Raw genomic sequence first — 21,118 nt, 5'->3', positions numbered from 1 at the left:
AGGGATGAAATTGTCCCCACCTTTTCAGGCTGTAGTGAGGATAAAATGGATGGTTCTTTCTAAAGCACTTAGGATGGTGCCTGGTCTAGAAGACATACAGAAAAAGGATTGATAAATAGAGGGGATGGTTTGAAAGGCAGTGTTAAGAGGAAACTGGACATAGGGTAAAAATCAGACCAGGAGCTCTTGACCATTGCAAAGATAGTTTGTCACTCTTAGTTCCCAGGGGGTTGGCCACACCACTGAGCTCAGTCAGGAGGCAGAGGGCAGCGGGGGCTGCAGGTGAGGTCTTTGTTGTGATTTCCCTGGAAAGAAGAGATGAGGCAGGGGTGGTTTCTTGGGGTTCTTTGGGGGATTTTGGGACACAGGGGCTATCTCTGGTTATCTGGAACCTGGCTCGTGGTGATTTGGGAAGTGGATTCTAGCCCACGGTACGAGATATAGGAGGTGATTGAGATGTGGGGTCTGGATTGGTTGGAACCTTAGAGTGACAGTTCCTCTGAGATGAGCAAGGCCTCTCATTAGAGGCATCAGGTACAGAAAATAAATCCATGGTTAATACAGAAGTTCAATGAGGGATCTCATTGAACTACAACAGTGCCAAAGAAACTGAGATTCAGAGGGCATTGTACTCTCCCCAAATCACCTGGAAAATCATGCAGTGGTCTATCTCTGGCTCCTGAATCCAAGGCCAGGGCTCTGGACACCAGTGCTCTGACAGCCCAGGTATGTCTGGATTTTATCTTCTCTCTGGCCTGGGACTGAGTGTAAGGCAGAGGAAGGAAGGAACTGAATTTGTGATAGAATATTCCTTTATGCTGGTAACTTATTTCCATCTTTAGAAAGTTCACAGAGGCCTCTTTTGCACATCTGTTTAGTGGGCGTATGAACTTACCAGCAAGACTTTTTTTTTGGGGGGGGGAGATAATGTAAAGAAACTAGAATGTACATCTGGAACACAGTAAGTGCTCAATATGTGCACACTGCATAGAAAGTAACTTGTTTAGGCCCTCCACCCTGTTGCTCATATTTCCATCCTGGGTAATCTGGCGTCTAGCCGCTACATCTGGGTTGAAGGTCATCATTGAAGTGACAGATCACATGAGCGATTTCTGCTCAGACTTCACCCTCCTTCACTTCCTTGAAGCAACAATCCAGTCCCTCCTCCCTGGGCTCCTGACACTCCACCCTCCTCCTGCCACCTCTCCGGTGGGTGCTCCCAATCTCAGCTGAAGCTGCCTCTGTGCTTCACCTCAGCTCCTGCTCTCCTCTCACCCTGGTCCCTGCAGTGAGCCACACACATCCATGGTGTGCACGCTCACCTCCAGGGGGACCATCCCCCGCCCCCCACCCACCTCCTTCCAGTCTGGAGGTGCCTGGTCTTGTGGCCTCTTGCCAGGACATCTCACTGACGTCCCCAGTGACCCTGCCTAACACAGAGCCATGTTCACACGCCTGCTCTTCAATCTTCTTTCCTCTACAAACACCCACATCTGGTTAGCGACCAAGTCCTCCCACAAATTCCTCATTTATATCTCCATAAAAATTTTCTCCTAATTATAAATAAAGGATCTATCTTCTGTGCAGAAATCTTGGAATGCACCAAGAAAAAAGCAACGTGCACTGCCGCATCCATGGACATTTCCGTAGACAAGCTTCCCGAGGGAAGAGACAGCTCCCTAATAATTAGTGAAAGAAGCATGGGGTCAGCTGTCAATAATGTGAGGCATGGACATGGTTTTGTAATGTGGTTTCCATGAGAGTTTCCCGTGGTTTGGGCTACTCCTCTAGATGCTCTTTCACTTATGGGGAAGGGATTATGTTCTGATAAACTCATGATCTTAAATGTAAAAGAATCATAAGTCAAAATATCGTAAGTTGGAGACTAAATGTCCATGTTCTCACTGATTTCGCCCTGGTTCAATTGATAATACTTAGCCACAAGAACAAAAACAGCCCAAGTGTGAGATAGGGATACTGTCTTGGAAATTGATTTCCCATGAAGACTTTACAAGGCCATTAATTCTGCTTCTGTTACAACAAGTCTGGATTATTCTTTTCTTTTCTGGCCACACACTTTGCGGGGAATGTAGACATATTGCTTGTATCCAAAGAGGAGCATGCTGGGGGACAGGAGGATAGTAACCATGTCCTATAATGGGTGCTCTTAGAAACTGAGATTATTGAGGACAGACAAGAGAGGACTTCAGGGTGGCCATGGTCAAGTGTCAGAATCCACGTGCCTCAGGAAGGAAGATCAGGTTAGTTCACTCTGGTCCCGAATCAGGTGGAACTGGGTCAGGTGAGGAAGCTGCAGGGAGATGAGGAGCAAAGATCTCCTCCACAATAAAGGAGGGAGTGGAGCAGACAGGAGCCTGATGCCCAATCTCTCCTTGTATATGGCCCTGCTAAGAACTAGCAGAATATTCTAGAAGAGTTTTGAATCCTTTTCTCCAGAATTGTTCTTGCTGCTTTTTGTCCACTAAATAAAACCCAATCCTTTAGCCTGGCATTCAAGGCCCTCCCTGACATTCACCTGCTCATTTCGGAGTTTCATCCCCTCCTCCTGGGCTCCAGCTGTATCCACAGCCCACTCTGGTGGGCTCTAAGCCAGGCCCCGTGTTTTCCTGTCTCTGATTTTCTGAACCTCTGCACTTTCTTTGATTCCTGCGTTAGCCCCCAATTCTCTCCCTTCATTCTCTTCTCTCCTCAGCAAGTCCCGGCTCCCTGTGATCAGAAGGTCTTGCTCCCTCTTCTACCTCCTGCAGCCCCTCCCTGGACCCTTGCCTAGGACACACAGCCTATTTCTTCCCAGATGAAGTCAAGAATGTCTGCGGCTCCTTTTCCCCACAAGGTCAGCCAGCCTGAGAATAGGGCCTCCTCTTGTTCATGCTCTTAACCAGTAAGCAGCTCAGTACCAGGGGGATACATACTTCTAGAAGCTTCTAAGAGGGAAACGAAAGGCCTTGTTCATTCCCAGAAGCTCTTCTTTTGTCACTGACTTTGACTGGACAAATTTATACCTCAATTCTAATTGACCTCGTCTATCAGCCCTTTCATTAGGCTGGACATTCTCCTCATCTCTATTTCACATAAAAAATACTCTGAGACCTAAAATTTTAGGTCACTTATTCAGTGTCACATGCCTAGAATGTGGCCAACCCCACCTGGAACCCAGGTCTGGCCTTTCCCCTCTAATGTCCTCATTTGCTCCCCATGTCCAGCAGGACACCCGTCCTCGCCCCCCGTGGTGGACACGGTGCACGGCAAAGTTCTGGGGAAGTACGTCAGCCTGGAAGGATCTGCGCAGCCCGTGGCCGTCTTCCTGGGCGTCCCCTTTGCCAAGCCCCCTCTTGGGCCCCTGAGGTTTGCTCCACCGCAGCCGGCAGAGCCCTGGAGATCTGTGAAGAACACCACCTCCTACCCTCCTATGTAAGTGGTGGCCTGTCCCAGGGGGGTTTGTCCCTCCGTGCTGCAGGAGGGGGTGGCGGCCGTCCTGGGCTTGGCTCTCCTTTCTTCTGGAATCTTCTGGAATCTTCTAGAACACTGCAGAGCCTTGAAACAGTCCGGACCTCTCAGGGACCTAGAGCCCTTTATTCAACACTAGTTCTTGATCATCTAATCTGTGCCCAGCTTGCCCTTGGTTCTTAGAATCCATCGGTAAGCCAAAGAAAGATCCTGGCTCTATGGAGCTTCTAGTCCTGCAGGGAGAGTGCGTGAGATAACGAAAAACACTGAAGGTAAACAATGAATTATGTCATGCTGTGTTAGAACATGCTTGGTGATTAGTACGTTGGAGAAAGAGCTGTTGAGCAGGTGAGAGAGATAAGAAGTAGTCATCTTATCTTTTTTATATTGAAAGTTGGTGAGCTGGGAGTGGGGTGGGTGAAGGTGTGTGTCTGGGTGCATTGGAGGGTCACCTTGGTGAGTTCTCACCGCCCACCTGTGTCTAGTTATAGTCATAGGCAAAGCAAAGGTTGTTGGGCCCAGGAACCCTGGCCAGTGGGGTACAAGCCCAAAGATTCCAGATGTCCTCATGATCACACTAGAGCCCCTCAGACACCTACAGGTGTCATTTATGACTTTCATCTTCTCCTCATTGGGTATTTCTGGGATGTCCAGAATCCCACTTTTGGCTGCCTTCTTTCCAGTCCTTTCTTTAAAAAGTTAATATTCAGTTTTAAATTCCTGATTTCGAGTGCCATACATACATATTGCAAATATGTTAGGAGATACAGAGAAGTGTAGGCGAGAAAATGAAAATCACATGCGGTCCCATGATCCAGGAGGAACTGCTGTTGACATTGGAGATCCTGTTGCAGCCTTCCTGCCTTGAAAATGGATGGTACATACGGGTAGTTGGAATGACCACCTTACTCATGGATCAGTGTATCATCAACTTTGTCTTGTGCCTTTAAATATCTGAAGCTGGCATTGAATAGTTGCATTGAATTTGTTATTGAGATGCAATTGATTTCCTCCATGTCTCGCTTGAGTTCATTAAGTTGGTTTTGATGTTTTTGACATCATCATCACACTCTGAGGAACATCATGTAGCTAAATCATGATACCCGTTTATGGATATTTTAGGGTAAGTTCCAAGAAATGGAATTTCCCAAAGAGTGTGCGCCTTTTGTTAAATTTCCCTCAAGAAATATTCTGTGAATATTCCTGCCAACATTAGATGAAAATCTCCATGCAGCAGACCCTTAGCAATGCTTGAGGTTATTAAAAGAATGCTTTGGGGGAATTTGGTAAACAAAACAGTAACACAACAATCAAACAATAATAACCATCATTTTGGTCTTTATGTTGCATTTATCTAAATACTAGTGAAGTTGAAATCTTTTCCAGCTTTTAACATTTGCATTCTAGTTTTTGAGTCATATTCCTGTTGTGCTTGGAAATCTGTGAACAACTCCAAAGAGAGAACAACTGCAAGACATGCTTCCTGGCTCCACTCTGCCACTTGATAATTGTGTCTTGCTGACACTTGTGTGCCTTGTTTATGTCTTGTACATACTGGGGACAGCAATGCTTGTCTTCTGTGTCTATTGAGATCCAGAGATATTGCTTAGAATGTACTTGGGGACACCAATATTATATAGCAAGTGTCTTCTTGGCTGTGTGAACTAGGGCCGATTGTGGAACCTCTCTGTGACACAGTTTTATGATCTGTAAAATGTGGATAATAACAGATTCCCATATCCTGGGGCTGATCTGAAGCATAAAGCAATTAGTCCATGAAAATAATTTAAATCAGGACCTGGCACATTGAGAGAACTCAACAATGTTATCAATTCCTTTATAAGTTGGATCTTGGAGACCTTTTCTCAGCGCAGCCAAGAGTGGTTGCCTGGGATAGGGTCACGATAGAATCTTAACATGCCAGGGCTATAAGACCCTTAGGAAAAGCACTCCTCTCACTTATACCTGGTGCATTGGAACCCAGAGCGGATGGCAATTCACCTAAGGTCGCCCAGCACATATGACTAAAGCAGGACTAGACTGCGGTTATGCTGAGGTTGTCCCACAGCATGTCACCCGTAGCCTGCTTCAGGATAAATGTATTCCATCTTGGTTGCTGAAGTCTCCCATGGTTACCTGGTGGAAGAACACAGTCATCCTATAGGTCAAACATTATTGGGACCTTGTCCTGGGAATGCTGGACATGTCAGCTCTCAGGGCAGGCCAGTGTGTGGGCAGCCTCCTTTCCTGGACCCAGGGCATCCCATAGGCTCCAGGAAAGGAAAAAGAGTGAAGTCCCTGTCACTCTGCATGATCTGGGGAGACTCAAGAGAGTCCCAGGGTCCTCACCAAACTCCCAGTGAGCTTCTCACTCACTCCAGTGTGTCAAGTCCAGTGATAGCAGATCCACTGAGAAGCTTAAGGTCTGGCTCCAGGTGACACTTCCAGCCTCCATCTGCCTGAACCTCAAATCTCCTTCTTTCTCCTCTCCCAGGTGTTCCCAAGATGCAGTGGGGGGGCAGAAGGTCTCCGATCTCCTTACCAACAGGAAGGAGAACATTCCCCTCCAGTTCTCTGAAGACTGCCTCTACCTGAACATTTACACTCCCGCAGACCTGACCAGGAGAAGCAGCCTGCCGGTGAGCGTGGGCCCCACTTGTCAAGACTTGGGAGTTTCAGTGTCTGAGATCTCTGGGTCTGAAGGCCACGAAGGCAGCTTGGGTGAGGGGCACCACAGGCCATGTGACTCAGGACCCAGAGGTTCCCGTGGCCACAGGAAATACAGGTGGCTCTTACCTCGGTTTGCCCTAGGGACTTCAGCCTCTGGGGGAGATCTTGCACTATCTGGAATGCACATTTCAGGTTTTTCATGTTCTCTCACACGAACAGAAGGACCAGAATGATTACTGCTGGTTTCTAGAATTAAGAATCTGATCTCCAGAGCAGTCTACTAGAGCTGGAAAGAATTTTAGAGAAACTGAGACCCAGATGGGGGAAAGGAGGCCACACAGAAGGGTGACAGGACCAGAGCTTGGGGCTTCTCATCTTTAAACCAATGTCCCTGAGCAGGCTAGGAAGTGGAGCACATGTGTCACCTTTCTGCAGCACATACCCTGTGACCACGTCCACTGTCCCCTGAACACTGTCTCTGTCCCTTGACAGAGGTGTGGTGGGCAGCAGCAGGGCTGGGACAACCTTAGAAGCGCTGTCCTTGCTCAGGCCAAGCATCTGAGGTCTTATGGGAGATCATTTTCCTCACTAACTGCCGCTGGCTCAGGCTGATGCCCAGTGAGTCAGCGTTTTCCAAGAAGGAAGAGCCAGAGGTGGGCCGGCTGCCAGGAGCAGGCCAGAGGGTGAGGGACCTGCTGGAAGGACGTCATACCTGAACTGGAATAAAGAGGGGGTCAGCTCCCAGCTAGTGCCCCAGGAGCACTCTGGCACGGTTCCCAAGAGTTGGGGAGGAGGTTTGAACTAGGGACTTTTGAAGTTGGTCCTGCATGTGCTTGTTAGACACAAGGCAGGGGGACAGGGTCCCTCAGTCACACACTTTTCCCACTCATCCTGCTGTTGTGTGCTCAGTGACCCCATCTGCCCAGCTGACCTCTGGGCTTAGGGGGAGCAGGGGCATGGCGCCTTGCCCAGCAGCCCCTGCCCTCCAGGTCTTGCCATCTGCGTCACACACGTCCTGGCCTCTTCAGCCTGTCTGTGCTGACCTGTCCTTGAGCTCACCTTCACTCAGGTGACCCCGACTCAGTCCCTCCCTGGGGACAGCAGGATCAGAGGTGCAGGAGAAACAGGGCTCTGGGAGCCTGGAGGCAGGAGACCCCCAGCTGTGGACACAGGGTCTAGATCTCCAGGGTCTGGGTTTGGATCCTGGGTCTGCCTTGTCCTGGCTGAGAGTCTTGGGCAAGTCCTCAGCCTCCTCAGCCTCTGCTTCCTCTCGTGGGAAGAATCCCGTGTGAGTGTCTAATGATGGCGGTCGGGCTTCATCTCAGGGCTGGCTGAGTGCGCAGAGCGAGCCCTCCTGGAACTCAAGTTAGAGCTATAGTAGGACCTTCTTCCTGCCCCCAGTGGACTCACTGTGCTAGGGCTGTGGCCCTGGGTGGCAGGGAGTTGGGCAACTCAGACCATGGACTCTGGGGCCAGTCAGTCTGGGTCAAGCCCTGCTTGAACCACTTATTAGCTGTGGAACTTTAGGCAGGTTAATCCTCACATTTCTTGTCAAATGAGACAATATTAGTGTTTACCTTGTAGATAGTTAATTTCAAAGTACTTAAACAGTACTTGGTACTTAGTTCATGTTATGATTCTTTTTGTATTACAAATATTATTATAATAATTCCCTGCTATGTGAACTCTTTAAATGCAAGAACTATGAATTTCAGATTATAATACCCACTCTTACCCTCTGGCTTTATCACAGTCTCTGGCATACAGCAAGATTTTGGATAATGTTAGTCAAGTGACTGAGGCTTCCAGGATTGGTGATGTGAGGTGTTCTTAGGGGGGTGGGTAACATTGGATGTGCAGGCGAGGCAGAGGCAGGTGCATAGGAAGGGTCACCTCGGGGGTGGGGTTGTGATTCCTGAGGAAATCATTCCTGCACAGGGAAGTTTATTCCTCACTAGAGTTAATGCAGGTGCAGCTGAAGTGCAAGATCTGCCCCTTGCTTATGTCCAACTGGTTGACTGGTCCAGGCATGAGGACCATGGGAGCATTGGGGAGAACACAGTGTTCTTGGTTATTGCTGTTCCTCTGGTGACATTGCAGTTTTAAGGGCTTTGGGAGGACATAGGTCTGGCATAAAGGTGGGTACACTGAGTCAGGGGTTCCTGGGCCCTGAGCAGGGGGACTTGGGGAGGTGAGAGACTGCCTTTTGCAACCTTGCTGGACTCTGGGTGTTTTAGTCAGCTTTTTCGCTGCTAGGACTAAAGGATCAGACCAGCACAACTCTAGGGCAGGAAAAGTTTATTTGAGGGCTCATGGTTTTAGAGTCTTAGTCCAGAGAAGGCCAGCTCCATTCCTCAGGGCTGGAGGTGAGGCAGAACATCATGGCGGAGTGTGTGGCAGAGGTGATCCTGAAGCAGAGAGAGACTCCAGCCTAGGTACAAAAGATATACCCCATAGCCACACCCCTAATTAATCACTTCCTCCAGCCACACCCCACCCCCCTCTAGTTACCACTGGGCTAATTCCATAAGGGATTAATTTACTGATTGTGTTAAGACTCTTACAATCCAGTCATTTCTCCTCTGAACCTTTTTGCATTATCCCACACGTGAGCTTTTGGGGGACACCTCATATCCAACGTTAACACGGGTGGATGTTGCTACTGGCCTCTGTGAGTCACAGCCAAGATGTAGGTGACAGACCTCTGAGGTCTTCTCTAATTCTGCTTCCTATAACTAGTATGGTTGTGTCTGTGTTGCCCAGGTGATGGTGTGGATCCATGGAGGTGGTCTGGTGGTGGGCGGGGCATCCACCTATGATGGACTGCCCCTCTCTGCCCTTGAAAACGTGGTGGTGGTGACCATCCAGTACCGCCTGGGCATCTGGGGGTTCTTCAGGTAAGGCGCTGGACTCTCCTCTCTGCACAGTAGCCCCTGCATTAGTAAATATAAAGAAAAGAGTTTTATCTCACAGTTTGGAGTGGCTTCAATGGATTGGTCTTTGTGGAAGGCCTGTTATTCTGCATCAAAATATGGTAGAGACATAAAGGGAAACTGTACATGCAGAACTCACCACAGTGAGATGGGGAGCCAGAAAGTGGGGTGTGGGGTGGTCTTGCTCTTTTTGGAACAACTCAATGTCTCTGAACTAACCAGATCCCATGAGCTCTAGGTTAACCCCTCTCAGGGTGGCACCCCAATGACCGGATCACCTTCCACCAGACCTCGTCTTGCATAGGTTCCATAACTGATTAAAATATTGCCGCAAAAGCTGCATCACATGATCCCTTGGGAGACAAACCACACCCAAACCATAGAAGCCACAAAAGCAAAAAGGTGATGTCCTTGCTCATGAAGTGCTCTGCTAAGGTCCTTCCTAATGCACCCTTCGACCTTCTCACTCCCAGTCACACTTGGCCACTTGCTTCCAGGCTTTTGCATGTGCTATGCCCTCCGCTGGCATGGCTCCCCCAGCTGTCACACTCCTAATCACCCTGCGAGGAGTGGGCTTCGGGGTTGAGAGTCTCTGAAATGCTCCTCCTCCTACACCTGGGCCGCTCTGGCACACGCAGTCCTCTGATGTCGGTCATCGTGCAGCCCCGGGTGCGATGCCACATTCTGCTCTGGGAAAGGAAGCAAGGGCAGTGCCACGGAGGGAGCTCAGCGAATGCTGGGCTGGCAGGGTTCAGAGGGCCTTGCCACCAGGCTGTCCAGAAGAGGCCAATCATTACCACAGGGCTCAGCGCAGACCACATGACCTCTCAGCAGCAGCCAAGCAGGTGCCTCCTTCTCCTGGGCTCGGGTCACCGCCCACTCCCAGCTGGCTGCTCCCTCTCAGCTGCCTTGCTGGCCCCTCCTGCTCCCCTTGCTCAGGCCTCTGGGTCTCCCTCTCCCTCCACTGATTCCCTGAGTGAGCCCAGTAGCACTTGGAACCCAGGTGCCACCTTAGCTGCCTCCTCCTACTGCCCTGGCTGTGCACAGGGAACCCTCCACTTCACAGGGACAGACCCCCCCACACCCCATCTCAGGCTCTCCTGCTGTCCCACAGCCCCTGTGCCCCTGCTGCAACTTCCCCCTCCTGGGTGGTCAGGGTGAAGGCCTGGGGCAGCCTGGAGGCTCCTCTGTACTTGCTCCCCACCTTGGTAGGCCAGCGGATCCACAGGGCCCCTCCTGTAAATGCGCTCAGAATCCAGCCCCTCCCCCACTAGCTTCAAGGCTGTGTCTCTGGCTGGATTATTGTTGTGACCATATTCATAAACCTGTGACTCGGACGCGGTGACAGTCCACAGTGGCCAGTGATCATGAGAGGCACAGGGTGAGTCTCGCCCTGACTCTGTTGAGAGTTCCCAGGTCACTGATGGTGACAGAGAAGTCCCCTCCAAGGCCCCCAGCACCCTCTCTAGCTGCCTCTCACTCTAGCTACACTCACACTTTGGTGCCCTTGGCCCTGGGGCCTTCGCACCTGCTGCTTGTCCTCCCAGAATTTCTCCTTTGGACATTTACAAGAAAGACCTGTGCTCCTTTCATGCTGGTCTGTACCCAATGCCACTGCCCCACAGAGGCCTTCCCTTGTGCTGAGATCTGAAACCCTCCCACTACCCCACCCTGCCTCTGTCATTACCTGTCATTACCTCGAATCACCTTCACTCATGAACATTGTGTTCTCTTTTCATCTGTTTGTGCTCTGGAGTGTGAGCTGAGTGTAGTCAGGTTTTGCCTGTTTGGTTCCTAAGGATGCTTTAACTCTTAGACTGGTATAGGGTGCATAGTAGGTGCTCACTCAGCACATCATTGCTGGAAGAATGAATGGAGATTCCTTGCAGAGCAGTGCTACAGGAATGACAGTCAGGTGGTGACCACTGAGTCCCTAGCTCATCTCTGGTCCTCAGAGCTCTGCCATGACATCTCTAGTCCCACCCCACCCTATTATCTTGCAGCACTGGGGATGAGCACAGCTCAGGGAACTGGGGTCACCTGGACCAGGTGGCTGCTCTGCGCTGGGTCCAGGACAACATTGCCAACTTTGGAGGGAACCCAGGCTCTGTGACCATTTTTGGAGAGTCAGCAGGAGGAAAAAGTGTCTCTGTTCTTGTAAGTTCTCCTGCCCCTGCCCCACCCCTGAACCTCTTGGTGACCAGTGGATCCAGCCACAGGCACATTTGTTTACAAGTCTGGATTCAGGGTAGACTCTGCTCTGCCTGGCTTTAGGTGGTGGAGAGTCAAGACCCAGACCCTCTTGGCCTCCAGGAAGCTCAGAGCTCGGCTTCATGTCCTGGGGCCAGCAACATCTCTAGCTCAGCCTGCAATGGTGACTTTTCTCCTTTTTGATTTGATTTGGTTCTATTTCCTTTTCCTTATAGTTTTGACATTAGCACTCACCTCACTTCTCTTGGGAAACAGGGGTGGTTATAAATTACAATGAGAAGGGGCAAAGATATAATTTAGATAAACGATCCTTGGTTCCAAGGCAGATCTCCGTGTTGAGAGGACTGGGGCACCGAGAGCAGGCAGGGCCCTCCTCTAAGGTGGCCTGATGACATGTCCATGCCCACAATGTGGGCAGCAAACTCTGGGACAATTTGCACTGGGGGAGGTGGGTGAGAGGATGCAGGGATGGGAGGTGACAGGAAGGATGGGGCATGGATGTGGGTCACAGACGTAACTTGGGTCCTGAGATTTCCTGCTAGTGAGGAGAATGGGGCTGGAGGACACTGAGGGAAATATGGGTGGTGCTGGGAGCATGAGAAACCCCTCCGTACCTCCGGGTCGAGCAGAGCGTCAGCCAGATTATGTATTTTCCAGCTGGGTATTGTCCTCATAGCTGAATAATCAGGGGAAATCTTTATACATTTTTAAAGGAAGAGGATAAGGAAACATACAAATAAAATGAAGAAGAAAGTAATCATCCACAATCACACACCTCAAGGATAGTGACTGGGCATTTGGTCCTGTTTTTTTCTGTCTGTCTATCCATCCATCCATCCATCCATCCATCATCTTTACCCGTCCTCCCTTTCTGTTCTATCCATGTTGCATTTTTTTCCCACAAAATTTCCCTTAACATACTACCATAACATACTGCCATAACATACTGCCATAACATACTGCCATAACATACTGCCATAACATACTACCATAACATACTGCCATAACATACTGCCATAACATACTACCATAACATACTACCATAACATACTGCCATAACATACTACCATAACATACTACCATAACATACTGCCATAACATACTACCATAACATACTGCCATAACATACTGCCATAACATACTGCCATAACATACTGCCATAACATACTGCCATAACATACTACCATAACATACTGCCATAACATACTGCCATAACATACTACCATAACATACTACCATAACATACTGCCATAACATACTACCATAACATACTGCCATAACATACTACCATAACATACTACCATAACATACTGCCATAACATACTGCCATAACATACTGCCATAACATACTGCCATAACATACTACCATAACATACTGCCATAACATACTGCCATAACATACTACCATAACATACTGCCATAACATACTACCATAACATACTGCCATAACATACTACCATAACATACTACCATAACATACTGCCATAACATACTACCATAACATACTGCCATAACATACTACCATAACATACTACCATAACATACTGCCATAACATACTACCATAACATACTGCCATAACATACTACCATAACATACTGCCATAACATACTACCATAACATACTACCATAACATACTGCCATAACATACTGCCATAACATACTGCCATAACATACTGCCATAACATACTGCCATAACATACTGCCATAACATACTACCATAACATACTGCCATAACATACTGCCATAACATACTGCCATAACATACTACCATAACATACTACCATAACATACTGCCATAACATACTGCCATAACATACTGCCATAACATACTGCCATAACATACTACCATAACATACTACCATAACATACTACCATAACATACTGCCATAACATACTGCCATAACATACTGCCATAACATACTGCCATAACATACTACCATAACATACTACCATAACATACTACCATAACGTAAACATTTCCTTAATGTAAACATTCTTATGCAATATTATTATAATTATTTTAGAGAGAGAGGAGGGGGGAGAGAAAGAGAGAGAGAGAGAGAGAGAGAGAGAGAGAGAGAGAGAGAGAGAGAGAGAAATTTTTAATATTTATTTTTCAGTTTTCAGTGGACACACATCTTTATTTTATTTTATGTGGTGCTGAGGATTGAACCCAGCGCCCCTTGCATGCCAGGCGAGTGCGCTACCGCTTGAGCCACATCCCCAGCCCTGCAATATTATTTTTATAATTGTATAACATTCTGTTGCAAGGATGAAAAATTGTTTAGCCAATTTCACAATATTGGATCTTGGATTACTCTCAGCTTTTTTTTTTTTTTACCATGTTAATAGTGTGAACATTTTTAGATATCTCTGTGCACCTCCAGGATCTTTTTCTTCTTTCTTTTTTGCAATGCCCTTGGCTTGGCAGCACATGCTCTGCCATTGAGTTACACCCCCAGCTCTTTTTTTTTTTTTGCTACTTGGATTGAACCTTTTTTGTATTTTATTTAGAGACAGAGGCTCATTGAGTTGCTTAGCACCTTGCTTTTTGCTGAGTCTGGCTTTGAACTCATAATCCTTCTGCCTCAGCCTCCCGAGTGGCTGGGATTACAGGTGTGTGCCACCCCACCTGGTCCCACCTCATTTTTATGTGATCATTTTTCTTAGGATAAATTTTGCATACTGCAATGTAATCTGGGGCTAGGAATTGCCTAGCTGGTTTCCCAATACTTTTGTTTGACATGATAAGCATGTGTCACATGCTTCCTGTCCTGTTCCTAACTCTGGGATCTGGCCTCTTCCTATTGAGTTTCTCTTAGGAAAGGTGGGCCCCACATGGAGCTGGGAAGCAGGCCAGCATAGGTGAGGAAGTGTCATACCCACAGGGTGCCAGAGTATCCAGGTGAATGGGCCCAGGCAGCAGGGGCAGTTGGAGGGAGGCTGAAAGACAAGTGAGTCACTGATCTTCACCTTGTGAACATAATCCTCCTCCTCTCCACGTCTCTGCCAGGTTTTATCTCCTCTGGCCAAGAACCTCTTCCACAGGGCCATTTCTGAGAGTGGCGTGGCCCTGAGTTCTCTTCTGGTCAAGAAGAACACCAAACTTCTAGCTGAGGTAAGTCTCACCCTGGACAGTTCCCAAGCCCTTTCCCGTGTCTCCTGGAATCCTCAAGGGGCTTTGTTCTTATAGAACTCAGTCTTCACGATCAAAGGATACCACACATGTGAATGGCTTGAGGCTCCTTTAGGGCCCACATTTAAATGATATTCTTACTTTCTGAAGTGCAAATCGTCTCATGCAGGCCTTTGGCAATTCTGCACAATTTTAGTGTGTGGAGACATGGTACACTTTTAAGAAGGTCACATGTATTAATTCTTCTCATGAGACAGGTGCAACCATTAGCTTATCTATGGGTAGGGAAACTGAGTCCAAATGATTCTTATGTGGCGGAGATGGGAGTTAAATCAGAGAGTGGTATTCTGGATTCCATGCTCTTCACCACAACTCCACACAGCCTCACTTTAGGCATAATTTTGAGAACATTATGCCCATTTTAGCAAAGATAAGGTAATGGAGACACATATATATAAAGATATACTCATATCACAATTCCAGTTAGCAACAGAGGCAACACTCTATGGGGCCCAGAACCCACTCCAGCTTGTCTAGAGGATCTTCAGCTGCTCCCTGCTGCCTTCAGAAGTTGACTTGCCATAGAGCACCTTGTCTGTATGGAGACATTGCCCTTGAACTCTGCTGTTGCCTGTGATCTCTGCAGAAAGTTGCTATTACCGCTGGGTGTAAAACCACCACGTCTGCAGTCATGGTTCACTGCTTGCGCCAGAAGACAGAGGAGGAGCTCTTGGAGACCACGCTGAAAATGGTAGGTGCCGCCATCCCAGTGGCCCTTCCTCCTTGGCTTGACCCTGGGCTTCTCTCTCCCACTCATCTTAATCCAAGTTGGAAATTTCTTTTTTTTTATCTCTTATTATAAAATACTTCAAATGTAACAACCACTCTGATTGTAGGGGTTTTCAGAAAAGAGTCAAAATTTTTCTTGGTTGATTTAGAAGCTGTCTTAATTATAACACAGTAGTAGTCAAGTTTTCTAGATTTTCTGAGACTCTGTCTCATTTAGTATTCAAAACAATTATCTGTCATCTATCCAATTATATTGATATTATTTCATTAATCTTGTGTGAATCCATTCTTTACATTTCATTCATCTATTTTTATACCTTTTTAAGTTTTTTATATATTTTATTTGCATTTATTTATTTACTTTTTGTGGTGCTGAGGATCAAACCCAGTGCCTCACTGGTGCCAGGCAAGTGCTCTCCACTGAGCCACAACCCCAGCCCTCATTCTTCTTTGTTTAATCTGTCCATCATCCATGAATCATCGGTCCCACATACATCCACACTCCATTATCCAGTCCTCCAAAAGCAATGGTCTCCCCTTCACCTATTTGGTAGTTTTCACCTTTTGTCCATGTGTCCATCCAACTTCCCAATAGTGCTTGTATTAACCAACTCACTTCCTCCTTCTGTCCCTCCCTCCCTCCAGGCTAAGTGTGTGGGAGAGCAATGTCAGGAGAGGTGATGCAGACATTAACTGAACATTGTCCCTGCTCAAAAAGGACAATACAAGGAGAAATGTAGCAATATACTTAGTGGTTTTGTGTGGTGGGAGGATAGAGAGGAGACACAGTCATTATAGCCATTAAGAGTGCTTCTTAGGGAAAGTGACATTTGAGGATTGATGGATTGTCAAGACAGTCTGTCACCACAGGGAACTTAGTAGGACAAACATGCAGAGGAAAGAACATGCAGGGCTAATGGGAGCTACATCCTAAGGTGGGGGGGGGGGAGGTCTGACTGTAAGCTTGGGGTCACTTGAGCCCCTGGTCTATCTTGACCTTGAACACCAGACAATACTTCTGGGCCCACAGGGCAGACTGCTAGCATAGTGCTCTGTATGTCCATGGATTGAGTTCAATATGGCCTTGGGAATTGAAGCTTGGTTTACCGACTTAAATAAGGTGATTAAAGTTTTCAAAGAATTAAGACACAGCTGTTTTGCCATACCTGGAAAGAAGCAAATACTTTAGGTATCCTCTATGTGGCAAAAAGGAGCAAGGTTATATGGAAATAGATGGTGACCTTGGGGAAACCAAGAGACCTAAAATCTTGGAATCCCAGGACATATTTCTGAGATCTTTTGAATTTTTGGTGGAACTTTTTACATGATTAACTACTGGCCCAGTACACACACACACACACACACATGCACACTCACATACACCACTGCTGGCTTGTGGGGCTACAACCCAGAATGGAGGAACCCCAGTGGTCCTTCTACATGTAGGGCAGGAAGTGAGGTATGGTGTAACATTTCAATCACTGCAATCTGAACACATAGCAAAGTAAAGCATCTGTTGGAATGTGCTTCAAAGAGCTTGCTTAAATCATAGTTTTCTAGCACCCAATGAAAAAACTCTTTCCAAGGTGGCTTGAAGAAAAAGAAGAATACATCTTATAATGGAATCTCCAGGTAAGTGAGGAGTTCATGAGCAGATGGCTTAGGGCATGGCTGGATCCAGGTGTTGTTAAAAGTGTTGAAATTTTGCCTGTCTCTATCCCTCTGCTTGACAATCTTCTTTGTTGGCTTCTCTCTGAAGTAGATTTGTCCCCTGAGGAGGTTAAAGATAATAGCACTCTAGATACATGTCCTATCTGCTTAGAAACTGTCTATCTCAAAAGCTTCAGCAATAGGTTTGGGGTAAACTCTGTTGGAGTGACACTGGTTTGTACCCATCCTTGTACTCATCTGTATGTTGAGGGACTTGGAACACCCCAGGTCACAGAGAGATGCCTGAAGACATGGAGAGGTAGAGGGAAGCAGAGGGAGAGTAATGCCATTTCCCTCTGGGGCATCCCACCTGCCGCGCCATTTCTCCAGGAGCTTCCTCATCCACACCAATGCCCAGGGACCAATGTGTATGTTTCCTCCAGAGGAAAACGGGGTGTCGATGCCAGTAAGAACAAGTAGGGGGAAGGATGACGAGGACAGGCAGCAAGAGCAGAGGTCCTCCCCGCAGCTCCAGGGAGCCTGACTCTGGTCCCCAGGTCTCCTTTCCTGGCTGCTGCCTGCTCCTCCCCCATCCTATAACTCTACTCTGGGCTCATGCCCAGTGGGGTCTGTGTAGGGTCCTCTGCCTCCGATTGGGAGAACCTGGTAGCTCTGGGGCACAGCTCAAAGGATCAGCTTTTATACCAGGAAGCTTCTCACTCACATCCTCTGCCTTTGTCTTCACAGAAATTTTTTACTCTGGATATGCTTGGAGACCCCAGAGAGGTAAGGACCATTGGTTTCTTAATTACAGGTTTCAAATCTTATTAATACAATTAAGCTCTGATATGCTATGAATGAACGGATTCTCTTTTGTGGACTTTTATTGCTGAGGCCCAGAGAGCAGAAGTAACTAGCCAGGGTAACATAGCTTAGAGGTCAGGAGGCAGGATTGGAACTCACCGCCATGGCTCTCAGCGCAGTGCTCCCAGTCACAAATTATACATCCCAGGATGAGCTACCCTCTTCTCATTTACATTCCCTGTGGGATAAGTGTGCTCTAGAACACCCTCAGGAGGCTAGATAAATGGATTAGAGGCTCATAATCCTTCATTAAGGAGGACAGATGTTCTAGGAGGCCACAGGGCAAATTAGCTGTGCAGAAGGGGAGCCTGGGATCTCAGGCCTTAGGACACCACCCTCCTCCTAGGATCCAGGAAACTCCAAGAGTATCCTCCCCCATCTGCTTCCTCTTCCTCTCCCCCCTCTCCACAGTTGCCAGGGTCTGGAGATTTGGCTTAGTGCCGTCTTGCAATCCCGTCCTCTGCTCCCTCCCTGGGGATCCCAAGACTTTTCTTGATCTTATGAGGATGAAATGAGATCTATCTACTCAGACATTCATCAAAGTGTTAAGGTGCCTTCTCAATGTAGGCACTTCGAGTGGTGAGCTTGATACCTCCTCAAAACTAATCGTTTCTCTAAAAGAGCTCAAGTTTAAATACAGATGCAATATCTGTTGTAGGAGATGGTTTAGCAGCAGGGATATGGCAGTGACAGGGACAAGATTCCCTGCCTTCTGGTGGGGGGAGATTGTAATAGAAAAGTAAAGAAACCATGTAGCGTGCTGGCTGATGGTCAGAGTCAAGAGAAAAAAAAGATATTGGGAAATGGGGACCAAGTCAGCCAATGGTTTAAATGTAAGCATTAGGATCAAGGGGTGGCCTGATGGGCAGTGACCTTGGGGTGGAACTCTGGGCTGGGGGAGGAAGCCAGCTGTCAAGAGGACTGGAGGAGGAGGGTTTCTGGCAGAGGGAACAGCAACGGCAAAGATCCTGATGCAGGAGGCCTTGTGTGTGGAGTGGAGGCTGAGTGGGGAAGCAGGGTAGAGGTTGGGGGTGTCCTGAGGTAGGGGTGGGGTGGTCACTGGAAGGACATGGACTGTGATTCTGTGGGATATGGGAGGTGCTCAGAGGGCTTCAAACAGAGTGTGGACATGATCTGAGGTTTCACAAAGGTCTGGTGACTGCAATAGTCAGTAGGGGAAGGGGCAGGGCAGGGGCAGGGACAGCCCTGGGAGCTCAGTGCTCTGTAGCTGCACAGCAAGGGATCCTTGTAGCTCAGACCAATGGAGGAGCAAGAAGTCTGCCCTCCAGACCTTTCTGAAGGAAAAGATGACAGAAGTTGCTGATATATGGTGTGTGAGGAGTCAAGGAAGAAGAGGCGAGAAGGAAGCCCTGAGTCCTTGACCCCCGCACTGCAGTCCTGAGAGACAACCTCCATTGTCCACGGGGTGGACAGTGCCAGTTATTCTCCTCCTCAGCTTCTTGATGCCGGTCTTCTCCCTGCGGGTGCTGCCCCACTCTGCCCTCCTGGGCTCTCTCCAGGACTATTACTCTTACCCTCCCCTTTCCTTTCCCCATTCTCATACCTTAGGGTACCCCAGACTCACCTGGCTGAACACAGTTAGAACCTGTCACTTTCTTCTTGGAAGTTACTTCTTGTTGACAGGACAAAACCTTGCTTCCTGTATTAATCAGCTTTCTGGTACTATAATGGATATTTGAGATGATCAAGTTATAAAAAGGAGAAGGACAATTGAGCTCACATTTCTGGAGGGTTTATTCCGTGATTGGTGAACCTGTTGCTTTGGGCCTATGGCAGCACATCACCCCAGGACTGGGAGAAGAGAAAAACCGCTCACCTCTATCTGGGGCTCTGGGGGTAGAGAGAGATGGACAAAGAGAGGGAGGGAGAGAGGGGGAGAGGGAGAGACTTGGGAATTTTTATATAATGAGGGCACGTGCCCAGTGACCTGAAGATTTTCTACTAGGCCCCATATCTTCAGGTCTCCACCCCTCCCACTACTACCACATGCTGAACGTTAAGCTTCAACACATGGGCCTCAGCAGCCCCATTGAATTAGTTCTTCATATATGAGTGCCAGGGATGTGCCAGAGATTGTGCAGAAAGTGTGCTCTATCCTCGGAGCCTCTCTCTTGTTCCTGCTCTAAGGCCCTCCTTCAAGCCCAGGCCTCTGTGACATTACTGGAATTAGTCCTGCTCACCTCTGTCCCTTGGCTTATGCTATTTCCACTGCCAACAGCTTTCATAACAAAAGCCCATGCAGATGCCAAACACCTGAACCATGTGCCCTGCAGACTCTTCCTTCAGAGGAGCTGCTCCTCCTGCTGGATTCTGGGCAGGCCTCTCAGAGCCACGCAGCCTTGCTAAGGCACCCAAACCAAGCCCTCTACTGTCAGCTCAGGGAGCAGGATCTGGCCCTTGTCTTGATCTATTACTCCCCCAAATAGGGAATCAAGTCTCAATGTAGGTATCTCGAGTGGTGAGCTCGATACCTCCTCAAAACTAATCGTTTCTCTAAAAGAGCTCAAGTTTAAATACAGATGCCATAGATACTCCTCAGTTACAGATTTAGTATTTGTGAATTCACTTCTTTGCTAACACATTTTTGTAAGCACCAGATCAATACCTTGACACATTTGTGGTCATTTGAAACATTAAATGCAAAGCAGCAAGGAGTTGAGTTTCTGTGAGGTCCATGTTCCCCTCTGAGGTCACACAAGGAAATACTCAGTGTCTTACTTCATCTCTCTTGCTAACAGTATCCTTCTTGTGGTCTATATAGCACTGCTTCTTTTGCAGTATTTGCTTTTGTTGGTGATTTCTCTGTTTATAATGACTCTAAGGCATAGTGAAGAAGTGCTGTCTAGTGTCCCTAAGCATGAGAGGCTGTGCTGTGCCTTGAAGAGAAAATACATGTGATAGTAAGCTTTGTTCAGGGTGTGTACGGTGCTCTTGGCCATGAATTCAATATTAATGAATCAAGAGTACAGTCCATCCAAAGAAGAAGTGGAGATTTGCCTGTCTGTAAGTGAGGTCAGTCTGGAAAGCTGTCATGCAACATCTTTGGTGGAGACACAACCATGGGAAAGATGGAGAAGCAGCTCCATGTTTAAAAAGCAGAGTGGACAGCAGTGTTGTAAGGCAGGAGCTGTAGAAATCTGCAGTGATGTTACCCAAGGTTGAGAAAATGTTAAATGAGTCCCAGCTGGTGTTTTATTATAAACGGATTCTGCATGTAACAAATTCTTTGTAAGGGATCTATATCATATGACATGTCTAAAGAGCAACCCACATGGAGACGAGAGTCTCACAGGGCCTTGATTCTGGACTTCCCTTTGGACCAATGGCCCAGCTATTTGCTAATTCAGCACTCACTGCGATCTGACAAACACGACT

The 21,118-nt window shown here is 47.7% G+C and overlaps 1 protein-coding gene and 1 long non-coding RNA gene across 3 annotated transcripts in view; one reads left to right on the top strand and one right to left on the bottom strand.

Moving 5' to 3' along the window:
• Nucleotides 1–21,118, top strand: part of LOC124086750 (liver carboxylesterase 1) — a 29,082-nt gene that overhangs the window by 567 nt on the left and 7,397 nt on the right. The window contains exons 2-8 of one of the 2 annotated variants that reach the window (XM_046435253.2): nt 3,228–3,432; nt 5,963–6,107; nt 8,902–9,035; nt 11,075–11,228; nt 14,297–14,401; nt 15,066–15,170; nt 17,606–17,644. In XM_046435253.2, coding sequence (XP_046291209.1) covers nt 3,228–3,432; nt 5,963–6,107; nt 8,902–9,035; nt 11,075–11,228; nt 14,297–14,401; nt 15,066–15,170; nt 17,606–17,644 — 887 coding nt within the window. Of the gene's footprint in view, nt 1–3,224; nt 3,433–5,962; nt 6,108–8,901; nt 9,036–11,074; nt 11,229–14,296; nt 14,402–15,065; nt 15,171–17,605; nt 17,645–21,118 lie in introns of both variants that reach the window. The other variant, XM_046435252.2, reaches the window with a different exon arrangement.
• The window catches only part of LOC131423821 (uncharacterized), a 41,943-nt gene continuing 29,255 nt past the window's right edge, over nt 8,431–21,118 (bottom strand). The window contains exon 3 of the long non-coding RNA XR_009225890.1: nt 8,431–8,569. This is a non-coding gene — a long non-coding RNA (uncharacterized LOC131423821). The remainder of the gene's footprint in view (nt 8,570–21,118) is intronic.

Source organism: Marmota monax, unplaced genomic scaffold (genome assembly GCF_021218885.2).
Source record: "Marmota monax isolate L192 unplaced genomic scaffold, Marmota_monax_Labrador192_F-V1.1 WCK01_AAM20220418_F8-fsc00024, whole genome shotgun sequence".
In the NCBI taxonomy this organism is placed as follows: domain Eukaryota; kingdom Metazoa; phylum Chordata; class Mammalia; order Rodentia; family Sciuridae; genus Marmota; species Marmota monax.
Note: the sequence above shows the minus strand (reverse complement) of the source record. Positions and strands in the feature narration are given on the sequence as shown.